The sequence below is a fragment of the Atta cephalotes genome (genome assembly GCF_000143395.1).
Source record: "Atta cephalotes unplaced genomic scaffold scaffold00060, whole genome shotgun sequence".
NCBI lineage: Eukaryota > Metazoa > Arthropoda > Insecta > Hymenoptera > Formicidae > Atta > Atta cephalotes.
The window spans coordinates 1,165,651-1,190,525 of record NW_012130124.1 but is presented as its reverse complement, the minus strand read 5'-3'; the positions used below and the strand labels follow the sequence as shown (position 1 = coordinate 1,190,525).

The 24,875-nt window shown below is 32.0% G+C and overlaps 1 protein-coding gene across 1 annotated transcript in view; it reads right to left on the bottom strand.

Moving 5' to 3' along the window:
- LOC105623602 (TOX high mobility group box family member 3-like) overlaps positions 1–24,875 on the bottom strand; it is a 227,896-nt gene that overhangs the window by 35,460 nt on the left and 167,561 nt on the right. Inside the window, 3 exon segments of the mRNA XM_012204989.1 lie at positions 16,245–16,282; positions 16,284–16,364; positions 21,558–21,858. Of these exon segments, the coding sequence (XP_012060379.1) occupies positions 16,245–16,282; positions 16,284–16,364; positions 21,558–21,858 (420 nt within the window).

Here is a 24,875-nt window from a genome sequence, read left to right as displayed (position 1 = left end):
CGTAGTATAGTATAGTAGTATATATATATATATATATATATATATATATATATCTAAATTTTAGATATTCAATATAACAATTTATTCAATTTAATCATTGATGTATATCAGGGCTCACATTGTACATTTTGGTCGATTTTCGACTTGGCTTGAATGTCGAAGTGTTAAGCATAATATATGCAATAAGTATCAATATAAAAATAATACAAGATGTTCAATAATTCAGTATCACATTTTATTCCATTTTTTGTTCGTTAATAAAAATCGTTTCTGATATTAATCTTTTGTTATAACTTCTTTCCTCGCCAAGAATCAATATATTGTTTCAATCGAATTCATGCTTATTTCTATGTTTCGTTATAACTTAATATTGTGTGATGTTCCTATTAATGTGATTTCGATGTTCGCTTATTCTTGTTTTTAACAATCATTTTATTAAAAACATTTTCTGGACATAGAACACGTCACAATTCTGAAAATTAATCTTGTATACTGCATTGGAGTGGGATAAAGCTGGTAATTTATCTTTCCTTCCTTTTATAGAGGAATTTAATTTGTTAATTCCTGTATACGTACAAAAGGTCATATGTATAAAAAATTGTTCATAAAAAATCTTTTAAACTTATCAGATATTGATGGTACTTATATATGGAATTGTGAAATAAGTTATCTTTATATTGTTTTATTCTGTCTAGTCTTATTCATGTTCAATTCTCGATTATACAATTTAAACTTAGTATGTCATCTCTTTTTAATATTGTTAAAAATTAGATTCAATGAGTATTTATATTATAATAATAAACATTTTTTAGTAAAATATTAATAAGTTCAATATTTTTCTTGTGGAACATGGGATGAGACTATAAAAAAAATCCTGTCGGTTAAGTTGATAATTGTGCCTAGTTAATGACATAATGGATGAGAAAAAATTTGGATAACATTTCGAGAAAATTGGTTCGTGATACCAATCATGTATCATATTATTACCCTTTTTTATTAAAGTCAAATCTAAGAAATTTAACTTGTTGCCCCCTATGTCCATAATGAACTTTAGTCTAGAAATTACACAATATTAAAAGTATTTAATAATGTGTCTCCGTTCTGTTCCTAAATAGAGAGATATCATCCATATATCTAATATAAAAAAATCGAATGTAAATTTTAATTTATCAAGAGATGTTCTCTCCAGGTCCTGCATTAGATGCTAAGAGAGATAATGGGGATCCCAATCGGATCGGTAATCTGAATGATTGTTTATAGTATTTATTATTAAAAGTGAAAAATTTAGAATTGATCACTAACCCTTGAGTGCTTTGATGAATTTGTTTTTAGGTAAATTAATTGTATTTTATATATTTAATCATCGACAATCTATGCTCTCAATAATTAATTCGACAAGAACGTTGGTAAATAGGGAAATAACGTCAAAAATGAGACGAAGACAAAGTCTTCTGGAATATGTATTTAAAAGATATCTCTTTAGCTAAACATTTTAGACCGTAACATGTGAGAACATTTTTAAATTATGATTTCTGCTAACCGGGCGAGCTCATAAATTGCTCCAAATTCTGAGCTATGTGTTTTTTATTTCGGCATGGTGAGAGGGTTAGACAAAGATAATTTTAATGGGCGAATAACCAATAATGAAGAATAATTTCAATACTTCGTCAACCACTCAACCAGTGAGATATATTGGGAATACAAATTAGTTTGATCGTTTTTTTGTGTCTTTATTTCAAAACAAAATGAATGAACAGATCAATTAAAGTATTGCCCATCGCTGCCTACTACTTTTTCCCATTTCTCAGGCAATTTTCGAATTCCATCTCGAAAAAATGACTTGTCTTTGGAGGCGATCCAAATTTGGAGCCAATTTTCGATTTCTGCGAAAGAAGTGAACCGATGACTTGCTGCATCTTTCGGAACAACCAATAATCAGAAGGAGCAATGTCCAGAGAATACGGCGGATGCGGTAAAACATCCCATTTGAGCGTTTCCAAATATTTTTTTACGACTTTAGCGACATGAGGCCGAGCGTTGTCATGAAGAAGAATGACTTTATTATGTCTTTGCTCGTATTTCGGCTGTTTTTCTCGCAATGCATGGCTCAAACGAATCAATTGTAGCCGATACCGATCGCTCGATAATGGAATCGTTAGGTTTCAATAGCTTATAATAAACAAGTCCCTTTTGATTCCATCAGATACAGAGCATAATCTTCGAATCATGAATGTTTGGCCGTGGTGTTGATGTTGAGGTCGATGGCAACGATTAACCGGACTTAGTGTAGTATTTTTTTTTCTTGAAGTTGTCGTAGAATATCCACTTCTCATCTCCAGTCACAATCCGATGCAAAAAACCTTTTCTCTTTGAATCAATTGTTTGCAAGTGAAAAATCGCCTTTCAACGTCTCTCGGTTTCAGTTCACAAGGCACCCAATTTCTTTGTTTTTGAATCATTCCCATGACTCTCGTACAGAAACGGCTTGTTGAGTTACCCCCAATGATTCTGCAAGTTCCTCTTGCGTTTGACTCTGATCTTCTTCGAGTAATGCCTCTAATTCTGTCTTCGAATTTTTTTAACTATCCAGAACGAGGCTTGTCTTCACCGTTGAAATCTCCATCCTTGACACATCGAAATTCCCTACATGATTTATCAATTGGAGCAGTGTCACCATAAACTTCGACAAGCATTCAATGGGCTTCAGTCGCACTTTTCTTCCAATTAAAGCAGAAAATTAAAATCTCCCGCAACTTTGGTTAACACAAAATTCGACATTTCAAACAATAACATAATCACAATAAAAATCAAGGTTTTTGTATGAATCTCAAAGCGATATAAACTGAATATTATTAGCAATAGATGTTTAACCTCTCTGAAACTGCCAAAATCAGCTGTCACTATGAACCATTCACAACAGCTGGAGCTATCTTTAGGGAAACGGATCGAACTAATTTGTACTCCCAATAATTGTCAGATTTTCCTAACGTGTTCATTGAACACTGTTCAAAACAGAATGAAGTGAATGTATTAAATCATATTTTTGTTATTATATAATCATTTCATTTTCTAATAAAGAATTTTTTATTGTCAAATTGAGACATATTTCATTTGGATGACTTGGATGATTGTAGACAAGACCACAAAGCCAAATACTTTAGAACTTGTAAAAAATTTTTTCTATTCTTAGAAACGTATTAATAATCTAGTTAAATGAAATTTTTGAAAGCTTTGTAGGAGATCCCGGGAAAATTCAAATTGAATTTTGTTCTGGTGAACAGACCTACAATTGGAGGGAAATAACGACCCAATTGAACGATTGATTCCTTGCTAAACTTGAATTTGAAACTTGATCATTTTTTCACATTAATAGGGCTACATTTCTTAAGGCGTATATCGTAAATGAAGTAAATGAACTATTGCACCGTGTTCAGTGATCAAAAAAACATACAGTACATAAAATACTATATATCTTTGATTCATATATAAAATATATATATCTTTGATTCAAATATTGATCTCTGTGAGAAGCGTTTCACGTTTAGTAAAAAGTTTTCATTAAAATATGAAAACTCAGGGGATTTTTGTTTCTTGAAATTTGGACAAAATTGATTATACTGGTGAGTGCATTACTTCCTTCATTGTTAGCAACGTATTTTTTTTGACACAAAATTTCATCAATTTGTTATTTGCCACTGGACTTACCAACCACGTATCAATGCACGAGGATGAGATCGAAACGTCACCCATCCGTTTGTCATATAGAAACAGGAGTGTAATTGTACTCAAAACATTAAAGATGGCACGAAACGAAGTCGAAACGTCTATAGTATTATTCACATTTTATTAATTAAAATTTATTAAAATTTTTGTGAATCAAAGTTCGATAATTCTTCGTACCAATTATTGCGTAAAAACTCTCATTAGCCCGAGTTATTTTTTATCTTATTTGACATTCTCGAAAGTTACTTTTTGTTTTTATTTTTATATAAAATAACGTCATTAGATATGTTTCTTGTTACATTTTTAATGTTCAGTAAATGGTAAAAATCCATTTCTATGAATTAGGTTGTATTATTGATTCTCAAGTTTGCTAAATTATTTTCTATATTTTTTATAAATTCTATTGTAATAAATTTCTCGCAGGGAGAGAGACAGAAATTTTCTCTTAGTTGCAATAAACTTTGGAACTTCTATAGAAAAATTGACACTCGTAAGATTAATAAATCAATTATTATTACGATTTTCAATCAAATTTTTAATATAAAATTAAACATATTTTTAAATTAACTTCATAGATAAAAGTATTATCTAACACAGTAGGTTTTTTGAAACTAATTCTTTTTTTATTATTGCAATTATCTGTTTTCTCGTTCATGGAAAACATATTATTGTCGTGTGTTTGTTCTGCAACAAATAGTGCAATAATATTTGGTGCTATTTAGTTTGTTGGGATGATGATTGGTTTTTTATTTTATCTATTTTAATTTTTTCAACATGTATTTTCTTCTGACTGTGTACATTCTATTTAAAAAAAAAATTAAGTAAATCTAAACAGTAAGAATTTTATTTTAGACCGTGAGAACACAATCAATATTAAAAATTAAAATGCCTATAACGGCGTTGGATCGAAGTTGAATCTTGAACATTTAAATAGTTTAATGTAAATTTTATATATACTACATATGTACACATACCGCATATACATCATATTTGTAGTTATTCAAACCGCGCGCCGAATTAGTTTTCCGAACTTACAAACGCAATTAAATTATTATAATATCACAAATTAAATTAAATTAATTAGTAATTTTTAATAATTCGATGCTTAATCATCAGGCATCATATTAGAAAGTCAATATGCTGAAAAACTTTCTATAAATAAATTTATTGCGTAAATAAATTTATTGAAAAATATTATCTCGACCGGGGGTCGAACTCGGATCTCTTATTCCGTACGGAGTGATATTCGTCAACAAGAAAAGTGAATATGTTATACTAATAGATTATATAATCGATTAACTGGAGAATCGAAGTACAACAATGACAGTGTTGCATTGACAGTCATTGCATATATGATCAACAAACCAAGATTCTCGAAAATCGATTTTACCGCATGTAGAATGAAGATATTACAAGTGAAAGGACAAATAAAAACAAATAAAAGAACATTTAAATTGATATATAGTACATGATATGTTTAACATGATGGTCAATAAGAACAAGAGGTTTTATAGAATTGTATTTATGTAAGTTAGACATATTCACTGAAGAGGACCGTTGGAAAAAGATCAAAAAATTTTGAAAGTTGTTATCGAAATTTCGAAGTTGTTATTGAAGTCAGCATTGCACTTTTGAAATTAATTTTTTGTGAATGGAAGAGCAAAAAATTTGAGATTATAGCAAGTTAAATGAAAGTATCAGCTTCACAGGCATACGATTTTTTATGTGGATAGATCTTAGAAGGATGGACTTCACTTTAAATGGGAAGTTATGTAAGCAGGAAAAGATGTGAGGATAGTTCTTAATATTATCTCAGATAGCAAAATGTTAGCAGGATGTCGATATACTGGTAACAGATTTGATTAGAAGATTTTAGCAGACTGACCATAACTGATGTCGCTTTTAATATTCTATGCAAACAGACTGGCAGCAGAAATCAAACAGAATCTGCTGACAGAATCTGATAGCAGATTGCGAGCAGAAACTGAGCAATCTGCTATTTTCGTATACGGCTAATTACGGCCTCGCTACGAGATGGATTTGCTTCTCGTAAGAAGAAAACATCCAAAATCCTATAAAAATTGGGATATGTAAATCTAATACGCAAATCTCTCCTAGAGATTCCCAAGTTCTTTCGGAGTGTGCTTTCTGAATCTTCGAAATTTTTTTTGATTATTTTATAGTTTTCTCATGGGTATTTTGAAATGTGAAGCTAATCGATAATATTTTAGCAATAAAACTGTATTGATTGTTTTCAGTTTTCACACCAGTATATATAAATATATAATTACATATAACTGTTTATAATATTTGTACGCAAGTTTCTTATAAGAAACCAGGTCATTTAAATGAAACTGACAGATCTTGCTTGGTTTCTGCTGCTGATCTACTGTCAAGTTATATCAGATCAGACTCTGCTCTGTTGTCAATCTGCGTCAGATTGTCAGCAGGCTCTGTTCGATTTTTGCTCGCAATTTGTTGTTAGGTTATGCCGAACTCTGTTCGGTTTCTGTCAATTTGCTGGCATAGCATGTCATTAGACTTTATTATATTTTTAAGCAGTTGCTGACAATTTGCTGATATTGTTTGATAATACAAATTCTGTGTGCAATTTGTTGCTTTTCTATAATCAGAAATTGGTAGCAGACTCTGCTCAAAATCTGTCTCTTTAGATTTGGCTATCTGCGATACGTAACAAAAATAAGACATTATTTATCAAACTTCTTTGTTAATAACTTTTTACTGAATAATAGAGAACCATTAATAGAGAACCATTATGCTTGCATTCTTAATGATCAGCCACTTACGTTGCTCTTCCACTTAATTCTGGTCTGTCAGTTATAGACTTGATCATAGTCACCGCTAACATGGCTCCCCTGTGTGAGATGCGTACAGAGGAGGGGCAGTGACCACTATTCTATCACAGTCAAGATTGGCATCAGTTTGGTTGCATCAACGGTTATAAGATTAACCTTAATACTATCATAAAGAATTGATCGATTTCCAGAACATCCTCCATTGGTTCATACGATTCGTTTGTCAGCCATTTAGTATCTGATGAAAAAGAGACATACTCGACTAGCGAATCATCTGGACACGGCCATAATGTGCTCTTCCTCTTCTAAGAATGCAGACATCGTTTCTGTATCCAAACGAGAACCGCCTCTCCATGGTGAACGGATAAATATCAGGAAGCAATCATCAAACGCAGAGAGGCGGCCCGAATCTGGCAAAAAATTTCTACAATCAAAAATTTTTGTAATTTTAAAAAGGCGAGAGCGAAATGTTCTTTACAGAGAAAAGAGGAAAGGATGGAGAAAATTTATTAGATCATTTGAATTCCAAAACTCCAATCTCAGAAATTTGGTCACTGATCAGACCCTTTAAACGATGCAACCTGGCCCTTCCAAATCAAACAGTTGATCCCTCCAAAGAAAAACAGTTCATTCAAGAAGCCATACAGAGGCTATGCCCGCCTTTCTGCTTTCAAGATAACTCTACAAGTTTAGAGGAAAGATAGCAGAAGAGGGAAGATAGCAACTCAGGTGCTGTTTTCGAGGAAATTGATTCATCAAGCATTTAGATCTCGCAATTTCCGTACAAAAAAGAAATCGGCTCTTGAACAGAATCAATAATAATATGCTGGCATATTTGCCATATACAATAAATACAATGAGCTTTTAGTGAATCTTTTCAATAATTATTCTTCCTAGTTAAGGGATTTATTCTGGACGAATAGAAGATATCCTTGGTTACCTTTATTTCCAAAGCGAGAGGCTCGGGAAGCCCATCTCCTTGCTTTCATGCATCTTAAAATTACTTGAGAAAATAATATACTGGAGATTACTCTGGCTGATAGAATCGTAATCATTTCTTTCTCACGAACAGATGGGATTCCACCCTAGCCGGTCATGCAACAATAGTTTAGTTACATTCACTAACTATATTCTTGGAGCTGTTTTTAGCAGGGAATTTCTAGTCGCTGCCTTCCTGGACATCACCGGAGTAATCGACAATGTACAGTCTTTAGCAATCAGCGAACTTAAAAACGCTGGGGCACCAGCCCCAATAAAAAAATTTGTAGAGAATTTGATTATCATTAGGACAGTACACTTCATAAAAGATGGGATAATTAGTGACAAACATTTTGCGTATAAAGACTCCTCAGGATTTGATTCTTAGTCCCTTATTCTTTAATCTGTCCTTGAGCAAGATCAAGGAATGCGCTGAAAGAAGCCAAATTTCTTCAATACACAAATGATATTGTCATCTTTGCTGCAGATAGCAGATCCTTTAGATCTTCCTTAGCGAGGCTTGGATTTTTCCCTTTCCAAATCCAAATGGATGGTCTTCACATTCAAAAAGCACAAATCAATCGCTTACCATCCGTTTATGATGAAACAACAGGCTATTCCAAGGAAGTCACTCCAACAGGAGCAAGTCAGATTTCTGGGAGTGACTTTGGACAGCAGAATAAAAGGTAATTTTCAAATCAAGTATCTTATCCAAACGAGCAATTATCAACATCATTTCCTTGGCTGTATGGAGCTTTCAACTCCAGCTCGCTCTCTATTTACAGATCAGTATTCAGGGGCGCCGTAGAGTACACCTGCTCTATTTTTGCTTGGCACGATTCCAACATCTTCCTACAATTGGAAAGATTACAGTACAAGGCCATCAGAGTGGTACTGAGGTACAGACAATCGATCTCAATTATGTAATGTTACGTGAGGCAAGAGAACCTTTAAAATTTAGATTTAATCTCTTGAATGAAAGATTTCTATTAAAGTGCACGTCAAAAAAGAATTATCCGATCATTAACAATATAAAACGTTTAGAGAAGATATTGCTGATTGGTAAGAAGATATTGCAGACTGCAAAGAATACGCTTAAGAATACGCTCAAGAAATCTCCTTTTAAATTTTACGTCACTAACAAACATGAATTGGCGAACATGCATAGATTTTATTCCCTTCTAGCGTTTGAACGCGACTATCCAGCCTTCTTTCGTAAAGATTTCCGCGAATTTGTGACATGCCACAAAGATAGTTCTAATTGTGAAATTATTCAGGAATTTAGTCATAACCTTCGGGATCTTGACAGTTCTGCTCTTACAATTTATACAGACGAATCTAGAATATCGGAGGATCGCTGCGGCCTTCTATTCACCAGAGCTGACTACTGCTTTAAATACAAACTAAACCTCGAACTCCTCGGTATTCACAGCGGAATCCTGGGCTATTTTACAGGCCCTAATCCTCGCATTAGATGCGAGTTACCTTAAAATCATAATTTTTTCTGATTCTCGGAGCGTGCTGGAGACCATCAATTCAATCAAGCTGGTCAATGGTAATTACATCATACATAGAATCAAACAACTTTTACTGCAATAGGAGAGGAGCGATATCGAATGCTCTCTCTTCTGGATTCCGGCGAATAGGAGTATTCTTGGGAATGAGGTGACTGATCAAAGTGGCTAAGAAGGCATATTCTTTGGGCCCAAGAAGATTCTTTTTAACTCCTTACCCGGATCTTCAAGCAGAGGCTAGATCTCTCTAAATCGCAACAGCGCTTTCATAATTATCTTGAAAGCAAAACCAGGGACACTGGCGTTAGTCCACCAGAGTCAATGAAATCCCTACTTTAAACTTCCTCCTAGGAATAGGAGCGAAATAGTACTGATCAATAGACTGAGATCCAACCATTTTAACCTGCTCGCTCCCTTTTTCTCTTTCCTTCTCCGGTTCTCTTTCGAAACGTTTCGGGGTACCCTGGAGGGGAGGGGGAGGGTTGCGTGGTATTTGCTTCATCTGTTTCAGATTCCGACAATCTTACAACATAGCAACCTATTTTCTTTTCTGAGGAATTCCTGTGGAAGACTGGAGGAGTATTCGATAAGACTGGCCACATTAATCCGGCTACACCGGAACTCGGGCTTTAAACATAGAAGAAGAAGAAGAAGAAGAAGAAGAAGAAGGAAGTGCATGAAGAGCATGAATTCAAATTTTGTCGGGAAATACTGAATTGAAAACTATCGCATATCAGTAAATGATACGAAGATCACTTTTGGGAATATCGACGTTAATGACTAAAAATTCATTTTTTATGCACCTTGAATTCTTTTGAATGCAGTTTGTCACAGACAAAAGTAAACAAAACTTTATAAAAAATTATGCAAATATATTGTCGATATAAAAAAAAATCTCTTGCGATGATTTCTGATTTCTGTTAATCATGTTCCGAATAAATTAAAAAAAAAACATTAATTTATTTAATTTGTTCAATAAAAAATTCATTTATCGCAAGAAAAATTGTGTTTCTATCTATGGATGCGTTCAGCAGAAAAAGCATAACAATTATTGTACAATTCTCTAATATGATTTGGGAGTACAAATAAGTTTCCGCCGTTTTTATCAAAAATTAAGCATTTATTATGAAAAAACGGTACATAATGTTTTATTCAAAGTAATGGCCATTGCTAGCCACTTTTTCTCATCTTTCTGGTAGTGGATACCGCGTCGGAAGAACGCTTCATCTTTTGAGGCTATCCAATCATCGATACAATTTTTGGTATCTTCATATGATGTGAAGTATGATTGCTCAGACAGGCCATGCGGCCTCATCAAGCGGAACAAGTGGTAGTCGAAGAAGCAATGTCTGGAGAATACGGCGGGTGGGGTAGAACTTTCCATTTGCGTGTTTCTAAGTAGGTTTTGACTGGCGCTGCAACATGTGGTCGAGCGTTATCATGCAGGAGAATAATTTTGTCATGCCTGGAGTAGTAGTGGGCGCATTTTTCCTTGAGTGCTCGGCTCAATCTCATCAATTGTGTTCGGTAGAGAGCCCCAGTAATGGTCTCGTTCGGTTTGAGCAACTCATAGTACAAGCTGATCCCACCAAATACACAACATGAGTTTTTTTCGGCTTGGCTGTCGATGTTGAAGCATGGCCAGGTGGTGCCCATGATTTCCTCTTCTTTGGGTTATCGTAATGAATCCATTTTTCATCACCAGTGACTGTACGAAAAAAACCCTTTCGTTTATGCCTGGCAAGCAGCATTTCACATGTAAAAAATCGGCGTTCAACGTTTCTCGGCTTCAGTTCGTATGGAACCCAATTCCCTTGCTTTTGAATCATTCCCAATGATTTCAAACGATATGAAATTGTTTGTTGAGTCATTCCTAATATAAATGCAAATTCTTTTTGCGTTTGGCACGAATCTTCATCCAAGAATGCTTCCAATTCCGCGTCTTCGTACACTTTCAGCTTTTCGCTATGTTCTTTGTTGTCTTCGACGTCAAATTCATTCATTACAATATATTTAGGTTCAGTAAGAAATTTAAAAAAGGGCAAGATCACAAAGAATTGTACAACAGTTGCAAAGTTGTTTTTTTTCTGCTGAACGCAGCCTATGTGTGTAGCATGCGTGTATGTATATATTAGTAATCATATTTGATCTCAGAACCTTAGAAATCGCGTTATGCGTACTCGTAAAAAAAATCGACGTCCCATTTTTACAAGATCTGACTTCGCTAAATTCCTTGGGAAAATGATATATCACATTATTATAATCCAATTTAAAATATGTATATATACATAAATGTGTATCTATTTAATTTCAAGTTCACTGCTTTAACAACAAATACATCTTAACTTTTATATATTTATAAAATAATGAGATTGGTACAAAGAAAAAATTTATCTTTTTAACTTTCAAACCTGTACCTCCCTTGAATACTTTACTAATAGTATATAGGTAAAAGTATAAATTGGGACTTGACATTTTTAATTGCAAGTCTCTCTTGAGGATTAAAACAAAAATTTCTTTAAAACCATTCTTTTAGGTATAATTTTCTCACGAATCCAATGATATCAATTTTAATGAAAAAGCATATTTAACATAGTGGGGATAAGCAACTGCCAGCAAATTAAAAATTTGCGAATTCGCACTAATGTATGGTTTGAAAATTAAAAAAGGTGAAAAAGATGCCAAAAGTAGGTGTTCTTCGAAAAAAAACGATTGTATCAAATTACAAAACTCAAGTGGTATTTTTCTTATGTACTAAATTAAAAAGTAAAACTCCTGTGGTCATACTATTTTTATTATTTACTTAAAAATATCCTTATTACAATATTTACTTAATAATCCCCTAATAATACATATTATTCGTAAATAAAAGATTCGATATCAACAAGTAGCCGTTATAATAAATCCAATATCAAATTAAATAAAGAATATGATCGAAATGAACTATCTTTAATTCTTAATAATTGGTAATTCGAAAAATAATTTTATCTGCGTACCTTTTAATTTGGTCATTAAAAAGATTCAAAATTAAAAAAAAATTAAGTGGTAAGTAGAATATTATTTTTAAAAAAATGCAACAATTTTTTAAAATTATATATCTAAAAAAATTTGTTTTATTTTTGATAATTACAGGGTCATTTAGCGTTTGGATGGGTCATTTAGCGTTTGGAATTTTAACTACCGATTATTTTGAGTTTGAAAGGCGTAATAACATTTATGACGTATCAGAAATTTAGTTTTTTGTTTGACATTTACGAAATGGGTCGCTATACGCTTGAACAAAATTGAGAAATATTGAAAACTTACTTCCAAAGTGGTGAGTCTTCAACCCAAACTGTAAGAAATTTACATGGAAAATTTGGTAGAAAAGAAATGTCTTCAACGCAGTTTGTGAATCAATTTGTGAAGCGAATTCGGCAATCTGGATCCTTATTGGATAAAGCAACTCGTTTACGTGCTCGTTCAGTAAGGTCAACCGAAAACATTGCTGCTGTTGCTCAGAGTATGCTTGAACAATCATCAACATCAATCTCGCCATCCATTTCTCAAAACTTGAACTGTCTTCGAAAATCGCATAATCAGCCGAAATGCTGATGTTAATTGGTCGCCTCGCAGCTGCGATTTGACTCCACTGGACTATTTTTTATGGGGAACCGTTAAGGATGAGTGTTACGCTAATCAGCCAGAAACGATTCAAGAATTAAAACATGAAATCAAAGTTGTCATCGATGAAATACGCGCCCATACAGTGGAAAAATTGGGTTGATAGAATGGGATATTGTGCAGCCAGCTGTGGAAGTCATTTGAATGAAATTGTATTTCATTCAATGGCAATGTACTACCTTTCCAATAAAGCCATAAACTTTGAAAAATATTCATGCTTTTTTTTAGAGTCAAATTAAATTCCAAATTTTAAATGGTCCACCCTGTATAATTAGTAAGTACTCTTAAATCAGTCAACTTTTATTTCAAATTTTTTTTTCAATCTCATATTTGGATTAAAATCAAATAACCAATCTTTTTATATGAGATATTTCACCTTTGAAAAATGTGAGCGTATAAAAAAATGTATCCCACATTTTTCTTCAGAAATCAATATATTCAAAGCTGATCAAAATCGAAGGCAGCACTTGAATGTCTTTCTGTGTTAGAGCAACAAAGTAGAACCCAAATCTTAATATATGATCTTGATTATGCCATCAGATGTGCATCATAGTTTTTGATGTTTGGAAAAAAAGCAGTCTCCTACAGTTTTTAATGCGCTGAATTCGAATCCATAAATGAAAATGTTCTATTGTGTCAGGTTTTTAAAAAAAATGAGGTTAAAGTTAAGTTAAATATAACAAGGTGTTTCAGCCATTTTTTAAAATTTGTAGTCGATTTAATTTGTAATCGAGTTAATTTGTAGTTGACAACAAGTCTGTGATGTGTAAGATTTCTAAAAGAACTCAAATTAATATTTGAATATTGTATCTTATTATAAAAATATCGAATCTTTTACAGCATCGAACTTCTGATGTTTTGTTTTTAGGAGTGTAGGTGCACAGTGTCAATTACACCAATTAATCTGCATGCAGTCTTTAATAACATGTATATAAAATTTGCAAAAATTTCATATTCAATAAGAAATTTAATTTTTTAATGCACGCAACTTACATAATTTTTTAATGCAATAAAAATTACGAATTAAGTGTTTGAAAAATTGTTTAAAAAATTGTTTAAACAAATGAGGAAAACATTTTTATTATTGTACAAAAAATTATTTTTAATTCCATATATTGAAATTACTACTGAAATTTTTTATTATTTTTTATTATTGTAATGATATTTCGCACTAGGACTGTATGGAACAATTTCTACTTCTAAGAACGAAGATCTCTGTAAAGTTGGTACCTCATTTTCAAAAATCGAAAATCTTTAATCTGAAATTTTTAATTGGAAAAATTTAATCTGAGAGCTGGCACCTCAAGTTTCAAAAAAATTTATTTTTTTTTATGAAATTCTCTTTTACTCGAAGAGTTCTTATTCTCGAACAGTTCCTGAGTTTCGGCTTTTAAATATTTTAAAATAATTTTTTAATATGAGCGCTGGCATTGCACAATAAGAGTAAAGTACCTTCTCACAGCCAGTTCCAGCCGATTTCTTGAAATTTTCCGATAATTCTGCAATAGTTCCGACACTTTCTATTCAAAGTTCCAGCCTTTAATTGACTGGAACTAACTGTTAAGAGGTATTACATTTTTGATATGCGACGCCAGCGCTCAGATTCAAAAATTATTTAAAAATACTTAAAGGCTGGAACTTTGAACGAAGTCTATAGAAAATGCCGGAACTATTGTAGAACTATCAGAAAACTAGTTGCACGTGACTGTGAGGAGATACACAGAAAAAATGTTATCTAAAAATGTTATTTCTGGTTGTCACCAGAAATAATGATAATTTTCGCATTAATATATTTGGTTGTAATAACTGTAAGATGGACATCTTTACAACCATAACTATTAAGATATGCCAATCTTATGGATATCACAATTGTATTGTAATTCTTATTAGGTACTTGAATTAATTCTCGCTGTTTCTTGCTACAAAAACTCATCAAAAGTTTATTTCATCAAAAAGGTACTTGATATTTTATTCACAATATTGCCCATCGAAAACTATAGCAGTCATTCGCGCAAAAAGCGTTTTTTTCTCGAGTCAAAATGTCAGCAAGTGTGACCAGCGCATCATTTTAGTTAAAAGATTTATATTTTTGCAAAAAATATTAAATTGCAAAAATAAGCAAGATGTGGATTGTGTACCCTTCAAATAATAAAAAAAAAGATCAGGAAAGAATGTCCGTTGTATCTACGACCTATGTGTGATAAACACACTCTCTAAATCTGAATCAATGGATAATCTACTGAAGTGGCGTACTTGGTATTGAATTATCAGAATATCATAGCACATTTGGCACTAAATAATCAATAAAATTCAACCATAAAAGAAAAAAAGTTTGAGCATTACATAATTAAAATATCGATATTTGTTCTATCACGTTCTAACACATTGTAATTCCAATTTTACAATACTATATACATTGAATGCGCTACACTTATATACTAAAGCAAGGTTTGCTATAGATTAGGGATATTACATTTCATTCATTAATTAACAGTGATATACTTAGCACTGAATTAGTGATTATTCACTGATTTAGATTTAAAGAGCAGACTCTATTTGTGTACTGAGATATTGCTGTAGTAACGTTTTCTTATTTTTTGTATTTTACGTTTTTATTTATACGTTTTATTTATCTCCAGTATTAATAATAATTTTTTTTACATTAATAATAACTTAAACCAATATTAAATAGCCTTTTTACTCGAATTTAAGATCTTTTTTTATATATAAAAAAACAACCATCTTCTACCTTCAAAATAAATATCTTTTTTGAAACGCCGCATAATCATACTATTTTTTTTTTTGAAAGTACATCTCAAGAGTATTAGGCTAAAATTGCATTTAATAATATAATATTATAAATTTAAAGATATAATTTTTTAACTAAATATACACATTTTTCCGAATTTGAACATGTTTATAGTTTTTTTTATTAAAATAAAATTTTTCAATAAAACGTCATTGTTCGATTTTCTTAAAGGATGCAATTATATACTGTGTTTTTTTAAATCATTGCAACTCATACTATTGATTTGGTAACACTTTAAAGATGGATCGGATCATTTTAACGGTAACTATCATATGGCTTTTTTGAAGAAGGATCATGAAGAGTTAATATAAAAAAAATTCAACATTGCGTGCGCAGATACTAACGATATTTTCTCTCCGGCCGAATAGTAAAACAGGGCTAGATAAAACCAAATTCTGGATACTTCCGATACACTCCTATTCATTATTACATTTGGTATTACATCTGGCTTACATACATCTAATTGGTTTGGCTTTATACGTTTACTTGACTCCCCTATTGGCAGCCTTTATTCTTACAATTTATTTCTTTCGATAGAGGGGGTCACTTTAAAGGCAACGCTGCCTTCCTTTCCACTTTGAACGATTTTTTGTTGATCGATTTAAGCAACAAATTAGCACATAAATAGCACTAAAATTAATGAATACGAACTTGATTTGTGATAATAAGGAATCTATTTAACATGGATGATATTTCAAACTTTTTTTACTATTTTGTAAAGATGAAAATATTATTACTTACTTCTGTGGCTCATTAGGATCTCTCTTTTTCTTCTTTTTTTTGAGGCTTCGTTTTTCTTTGATTCTTTGCCCCAACATCAGCTGCTTCTGGCGATGGTGGCTCACGCTTTATCATAGCAATCTGGAATAAAAAAAATTTTTTTTAAATATTCAAAATTTTTTTTAATAAACTATCAAATATTTTGGAAAACTTATTAATTATAAATTATTAATTACAAATTGATTTGTACAAGCTTTCTCGAGATGGTGGTATTAATACAGAAGATACTAATTATTAGGTATGGGAAAAATGCTTTGAACTAAACTGCTACAGAAACATTGCTACAGAAACACTGCTACAGAAACATATTATAAACATTAAATAAATTTTTCACATGTATTTAACATATTATTACCCTTTAATAAATAATAATTAATATCAATGTGTTTAATTATATAAAATATATATACATATGATGGAAAAAATTAATTTAATACATTCAGAAAAATATTTTAATCGGATATAATGTCAAATACACTTTCCTTTGGAATAAAAGTTTTAATCTTGAAAATAAAAAAAAGGCCTGGATATGGCATACCTAGATTTTTTTATTTCCGAGATTAGAACTTTTTTGTCTTTAAAAGATGGCTATCATCTCGGGTGAGAAAATAGTTTTATGATTTTATCTTTATATTTCATAAAACCTTAGATAATTTGCAACGAGGATTTCAGGAAATATCATTGAAAATTGCCATGGACAATTAGGTATATGAACCATATCATATATCTAAGTGGTAGCACTTAAGATAGTTTTTGCTGGTCAATATAAGTTATAATATATTTTTGCTTCAATGATCTTAATCTTGATAAATATTATCCAGACCATGATTCTGAACAACATTTAAGAGGTTTTAGCAATCTGTCGAACAGCTTAGATAATTGATGTTAATGCTGGCGGTATTGTAACTTTCAAGTCTTATAACTCGAAAAGTATTTAACGAAAAAATATTTCATTATAGTGTTCTGAAAAGCTCTCGAGATAAACTATAAGAAAATGTAATAAAAAATGAAGGGTAATAAAAAAAATTAATTTAAAATAACCTTGCCTTGACAAAGCCATCCAAGATCAAACAAATAATACCATCTTGTGTTCCCCTCGAAGTAAAAAAAACTTTTATCTGAAACATTTTTCGATCTATCGTAGTATTTCCGAGATATTTCAGTGGATCCTTTAGAATGGGATACTCTGGTGTGTGTGTGTGTGTGTGTGTGTGTGTGTGTGTGTGTGTGTGTGTGTGTGTGTGTGTGTGTGTGTGTGTGTGTGTGTGTGCGCGCGCGCGCGTGCGTATATGTGTGTAACTAATTATGCAATATATTAGATGTAGGAAAAAGTTCGTGGCGTTTTTTTAATGCCATCTAACGAAAAAAGCCATGAACTTTTTCCCACACATTTCCTAATATATCTTGTAGTTAATTGAAATAATTTACTTGATCTATACGAATCTCTTTATTCAATTGTAACAAATTATTTATCATGTTTTATATATTCAAATGTATGAATCACATTTGGTTAAGGCAAATAAAAATTGTTTCGCATTGATTTGAAGGCAAATAAAAATTGTTTCGCATTGATTACACATCTGCTTGATACAATCAATACATTAATTCGCGCGAGACATTCAAGATAGTTCGAGTAACAATCGAATGCTACTAAAGTGTTCAGATAAGCGTACGATTATAGTTCAGCATTAGCGTGTTACATTAAGTTATCACCTCAAAAATCTTAGGTTTGAATCCCGTCAATGAGTTTTTAAAAATTGTAAATATTCGATATTCAGTAATTAATACATCGTATATGAAACTATAAAATAATTCTAAGAATAATAAAGAAAATAAGAACTGTATGTAAAAATTAACAATTATTTTTTTTTTAATGGTGGGCTATCCGGAAAGTTCATGCGGATTTCTCAACAGATGTCGTTCGAAGGCGAATATCATATGTTTATGTCGATGCGATGTGTCAGATGCTTTCGTGTTTTGATTAGTGACATTTCAATGCATAATTAGTGACATTAATTATCCCAATAAATTAAACTGTTTACTTGAAATCAGCTTAAAGATGGAAAGAAATAACGTGTTTTTTCGATGCATAATGCTTTTTTATTTCCGCAAAGGCAAGAACGCGACACAAATTCGAAAAAAAATATGTGTCGTATACGGGGAAGATGCCGTAAGTGATCGCATGTGCCAGAAGTGGTTTGCTAAATTTCATTCAGGAGAAATGAATATTGAAGATGCTTCTCGCTCTGGCCGGCCAGTCACCACCGATGTCGACCAAATTACAGCTTTAATCGATTCCGATCGGCAAATCACAGTTCCGGAAATCGCAGCAAGGTTAAACATTGGCAAATCAACTTCCGAACATTTAAACAAGCTCCAGATTATAAAAAAGCTTGATGTTTGGGTGCCGCAAGATTTAATTGAAAAAAATCATATTGATCGATTTCCATCAGCGATTTGCTATACAAACGTAATGAATACGATTTTTGAAGCGTATCATAACAGGCGATGAAAAGTGGATAATTTATAATAATGTCCAGCGTAAAAGGTCATGGAGCAAGCGAGGTCAACTGCCATCGACCACTTCGAAGACAGACTTACATCCAAAGAAGGTAATGTTCTGCATTTGGAAATTGGAAAGGGATAGTGTACTATGAGTTACTACCGAACAACGAAACCATCGATTCGGACAAGTATTGTTCAGTTGGATAAATTGAAGGTGGAAATCGCTAAAAAGTGTCCGGAATTGATCAATAAGAAAGGCGTCGTTTTTCATCATGACAACGTCAGACCTCATACAAGTTTACAGACTCGACAAAAATTATTGGCGTTTGGCTGGGATTTTGCCTCATCCACCATATTCCCCCGACATTGCACCCTCGGATTATTTCGATCGCTACAAAATTCAATTAATGGTTTAAATGGTTACTTTGCTTCTTTGGAACTCCTCAAAAACTACTTGGACAGCTTCTTCGCCGAAAAACCCCAGGACTTCTACGAGAGGGGAATTATGAAATTACCCAAAAGATGGAAAAGTATTGTGCAAAATAATGGTGCATATATTACAGAATAAAATTACTTTTAACAATAAAAATTTGTCGTTTGAATTTTGCTTAAAAATCCGCACGGACTTTCCGGACAACTCAAATTCAAATTAATTACATTAATTCAAAATTAAGTTGAATTTATTTCGAAATTAGTACCATCAATAACTTATTGAGTTTCTATTATTTTGTAGTAAAGTTCCGTCAAATTTTATAAATATTTTATAAATATTTTATAGAAATTCAATATTGATTTAACACCAGAAGTGTTCCTTCAATATTCTTTTAATTTACCATTATATCATTAAATCAAACTGATGTTATTGTTAATAAAAAGATTAAAATTAAAATTAAATCAATAACAAATATAATTGAATTAACTATTTATATGTGTCAGTCCATAATACATGCGTTTAATTGACTCAATCTATTTTTTTGTTCAATTAACAGCATTTTTTTTCTCAATGTACATTCATCATATTTTTATGTGTAATTTTAATATATGCAACAACATTTGCTTTATGCTTTAAAAAATATAATGTTATTAGCTTCTAAATATATTAAAAGATCTATTTGCGAGAACAAATTGCTCTCAAGCAAAATATTACATAAATCTAAACTAGCCAATACAATAACCACGCCTATTAAGTTCATACAGTCACTTTAGTTGAGGCTTTAGTACAATCGAATAAAACTTACGTAGAAATTAAAGCTCTTTTGTTGCTAATTTGTTGCTCCAATCGATTCAGAAAACAGTGCCTGTGCTAACTTAAGATTAAAGTTTGAAGTTAAAGATACAAGTTTATCATCTACGCGCGGACAAAGATTGAATGTGCAAGAACAAAGTGCGTTACAGAATATATATATGGTTATATCAATCATCAAAATGCAAATAGTTCTTTTATATTTAGCAGCTTAATCGCGGACAGCGGGATTTCGTATAATGAATTAATTAACATATTATATTACGCGCTGTGCGAGTGTCCGGAATATAATCCGATAATAGCGATTGATTACGAAATATCGCCAATGCGAGAAATTATAAGTTACTTACAAAATAGAATGAATATATAAAAGTCAGCGCGGTAGTTAAAACGCAAAAATCTTTTTATTCTTGATGTTCTTCTTAATTGGCAACATACAATTGAGAAATAAGATAACGTGGTTTTAAGTAATAACATAGCCACGGGAATCAATTGTAACTAAATTATAATAATGAGAAAATTAATTTATAAAAGGGAAAATAATTGTGAAGTGCTGAAGTTGCAAAAGTAAATGTCTTTTCAAAACCTTTCGTGGTCTATCAATCAGCGCTTCTTGTGAATCAGCCGTGAGTCACGAGACTCACGAAACTAATCTTTTAAACGGAACAAACTCAGGACATTTCTTTTATGACACTAAAAGATACAACAACTTACATACAAGTATATCATATTTCAGTATGTCGAATTCTAAGAGTGTTTCTTAGTAGTTAGGGATTCCTTTTTAAGGAATCGGATTAATCGCAAATCACAAGCAAGCAAAATCAAGAGAATGTGATTAATCAAGATTTCCGATTAATTTACATTTGAGATGTTATGCTGATGCAGATTGGTTATATAAAGATAGTAGGATATAGGTGGTAGGGTAGAGTGACAAAATCGAGCAGGTATATTAGCAATTAAAACATTATAAAAATAAGTACATTTTTATTTTTTACTTTTTTTTTAATAGCTATTCTAATTTTAACCTTAAGTTAGTACACAGTAGCACAGTCAGTATTTTCTCCAAATCAACTGCAGCAACAAAATCGGAAAGCAATAACACTAAATTTCTGTGTTTTATTCGATTATGTTAAAAGTAGCTGTGTCAGCTTAATAGACGTTGAGTAACCCCAAACAGCATACAATATTTATAAAATTATTTATAAATAATTTATAAATATTTATAAATATTTATAAAACTTATTTTATATTATATATTTTGTAAATATTTTTGTGGTCTTAGATTGCAGAAGTCATAAATATTTATTATAAATATTATGAAATATTTGTTGTCAATATTGTAATAAATGCTATAAAAATACTTAAGATATTATAATCCAAATAAAAATATTATAAATATTTATTTATTTATCATTTAATTTTATCATTTAAATTTACGTAAAATATTTATATAACATTTCAAAAAATAAAGATAGTAATAAATATTTATCATAAAAATATTCTGTGCAGACTAGGATTTAACTCACCATTCCTGAATGTGGAGTACTATCATCACTATCTTCGCTGGTCGTAGTATTATTATTCGTTTCCGGGATATTGTTTGCTTGCATAGCAGTCGGACTGCCTCCGGTAGGACTTCTATATTGCATTTGTTGCTGTTGCTGCAATTGCTGCTGCTGTTGCTGCTGAGAATGCATATACTGCATATGTTGCATTTGAACCTGTTGCTGCTGTTGTTGCAACATCAATAATTGTTGGCCGCTATGTTGTTGATGACGTGGAGAGCTCATTGTTGCATACGAATTTTGTGAATTGCCATAAGCAGAGCTATAAATAAACAAAAAAGAAGATTCGTTTATAAAAAATAAATTTTTTTTGAAGTGAGCAATTAATCGCTGCATCAAAAAATAGAATATGTTTATAAATTAAAAATGCTATTCATGGTAAAAATATTTATGATTATGTTTATTTAATCGCGACAGAATATTTCAATATTTATACGGTAATTATTTAGTTCCGGATTCCCAGTTCTAATGATCTTAACATATGTTGTCAAGATTAAGAAGATAATTTGGAGCAATTTTGCCTTAACAACTATAGAGTGCATCAAAATTTGGACAAATTTCAAATTAAATTTTCCATTATATTGTGTCTTTGCCAGAAGTAGTTGGCGTCCGAGAAAGCCTGATGCTTCTAGTAAACAATTATATTCTCAAAATGGCCGCGATGTTGAAACCAAGTGCGGAGTATAATCGAAGAACCGCGATCATAAAAGGCGAAGCCTTCACGCTGGGCGTTTAGCAATGGAAATAATTCGGTTCTTTGGATACCCGATCAATCGTTTATGATGTTGTGGCAAAATATACGACTTTAGAACAGTAGACTTTTACAGTCCAATGAAGGTGTTCCAGTATGCGAGGAAGAGTCACTCAAAAAAACGCACCGCGAGGACTTTTGCAGTTGAAAGGGCTCAAGTGCTGATTTCGGATGACCCAGGGCAATCGTTGCGAAAATTAGCATCGATTGTTGGTGTAAGCGAGTCAACAATGCGTCGAATTGCCGAGGAGGACTTTCGATACAAATCGAACATATACATTAAAGATACGACAGATGCTCTTTGAGTCTACCAGGACAAGCCGAATTTCGCCTCGGCTTCCATTCTGGCCTCCCAACAAGCCCAGATTTAAATTCCTTGGACTACTACGTATAGAGCGTTGAAAGAGTTACAAACAAGTCTCGGCATCTCAATGTGACATCATTAAGGACTGTTATTGAGGTAGCATTCGTCGGCATGGATAACGCTACATTACAGTGAGCGTGCAAACACTTCAGATCGAGAATAGAGGCATCATTCAAGCTAATGGGGAATATATCGAATAATTGTGCTCTACAGGGATCTCCCAAATGTCATGTAAAAAGATTTTTTGTAATATTTAATTTTTCATTAAAAACATTTTGTTTAAAGAAATTGTTCGGTTTATCCAGATTTTGATGACGCACCCATGGCGATCTCTTATAATTTTCGAGATATTTATAATTTTTGAGTTGTAATTTTGATAGAAAATTTTGGTAGAACTATACAAAAGATAAACAACCGCCAATGATCTTAACTTTCACATGTTATCAAGGTGACCTCAAATAACTTTCAAAAGATTTTAAGCATCACTGTTCGTTAAACAGTTATTAAAAAAAAGCGTAACAAATAAAAGATCTGCCTGTACCAATTAAATAAGGGTTGGATTATGTTTGGATTAAATCGAAGTGGGAATTCATGGGGAGGCCCGAATCTTCCCTCTTTGCTTCTGAAGCGAAACCAGATCAACAATTGTTCTATTTCAAATAGTTTCGTGTAGAAAGAACACGTGCGAGCGCGGGAGAGGCTCTGCCTTCTCCCTGCATCCCTACCCCGATTTAATTCTAACCTAATCCAACCTTTACCTGATTGTAAGATGAAACACGCTTCGCGTGAAAGTCGTGTGTCCCTAGGCAAGAGAGGAGGTGGAAGCTTTGCGTGGAAAATCGTATTTTCTTAATTATCCCATACTTCTTTCCCTGCTTAGATTTATTTAACATTTCATGTAAAGTAAGGAAACAATTACTAACTTTAACTTATTAATAACTTTTTAAACAGCGATTGCCATTTAAAATCTGTTGGAGATCACTCAGAGTTAGAGTGATCCGTACTCTTTTTCCCGGACATATACTCTTTTTTCGGGTGGGTTTATAATGTGTACTCTTTTTTATACTTTTGGGACTTGAGAGCGAGCGAGAGGGTCGGAAGTTATTGTCGGAAGGCTCTTGAGTAATCCACATTAAATCATGACGTCAAAAGCGAGAAATGACACGTTAATTTTTATTGACCACGTGCCATTTGTAAATAAAAACAATTTGGATAAAACAAAATGATAAAATTATTTTAAAACATTTGTAAAAATGGATGAAAACTATACTTTCTCCCTGACAGTAAATAATCATAAAAAGTAATAAAAGACATGTGTAAGTGAAAATAAGCTATACATGCGCATAAAATAAAAGTACTTCATCAAGTCCTTTTATCACTTTTTACGATTATTTACTGACTATCGCAATCGATAATGCCATTTTATGATTCCATAGGTCAAAAATATATCCAATAAGTTAAAAAATGATAGATAATTGTAGTTTTCACTTGGCGCCTAAACCAATAAATTCGCTTAATTCTTTTATAAAAACAGGAAAAGATTTCTTAAATACAATGAATAAATGTGATGTTGCATATAAGATTAGGCCTGCCAGGTCACAGCTGTGAAGTCACTTAGTTGGACAAACGGAAAAGCAATTAATTACAAGAATAAAAGAATATTCTTTTGATTTTAATAAGCCAAAATACCAGCATCATTCCATTTAAAATTATAATTAATCTTTACACGATAACAAGAAATCACATTTTCTATGATTTCTTGTTATCATGTAGAGATTAATCATAATTTTAAATGGAATGATGCATTTGGGATACTGGCATTTTGGATACTGAATCTTCTTTTTACAAGAGGATGATCTCTAAAATGATTTACATAAAAAACAAAAGCAAAACCTTAATAAACAAAGTAATAGACAAACTACCTAAGATCTATTTACTTCTTTAATCTTTGTCCCCTTCTAATCCCCTCCTAATCCTTTTTCTATCAATTTCTAAACTTAACCCCCCCCTACAGATCTAACGGGTTGTCGTGTCCTCCGAGACAATTTTATTGTGTGACAGTTTAATAGAACACGAACAGTTGACAATGCATATGAGTAGTATTAATTGATCTTTGCAGTAATAGTTTTGGATAGGTATTGAAAGTATTAGGTATACAACTTTG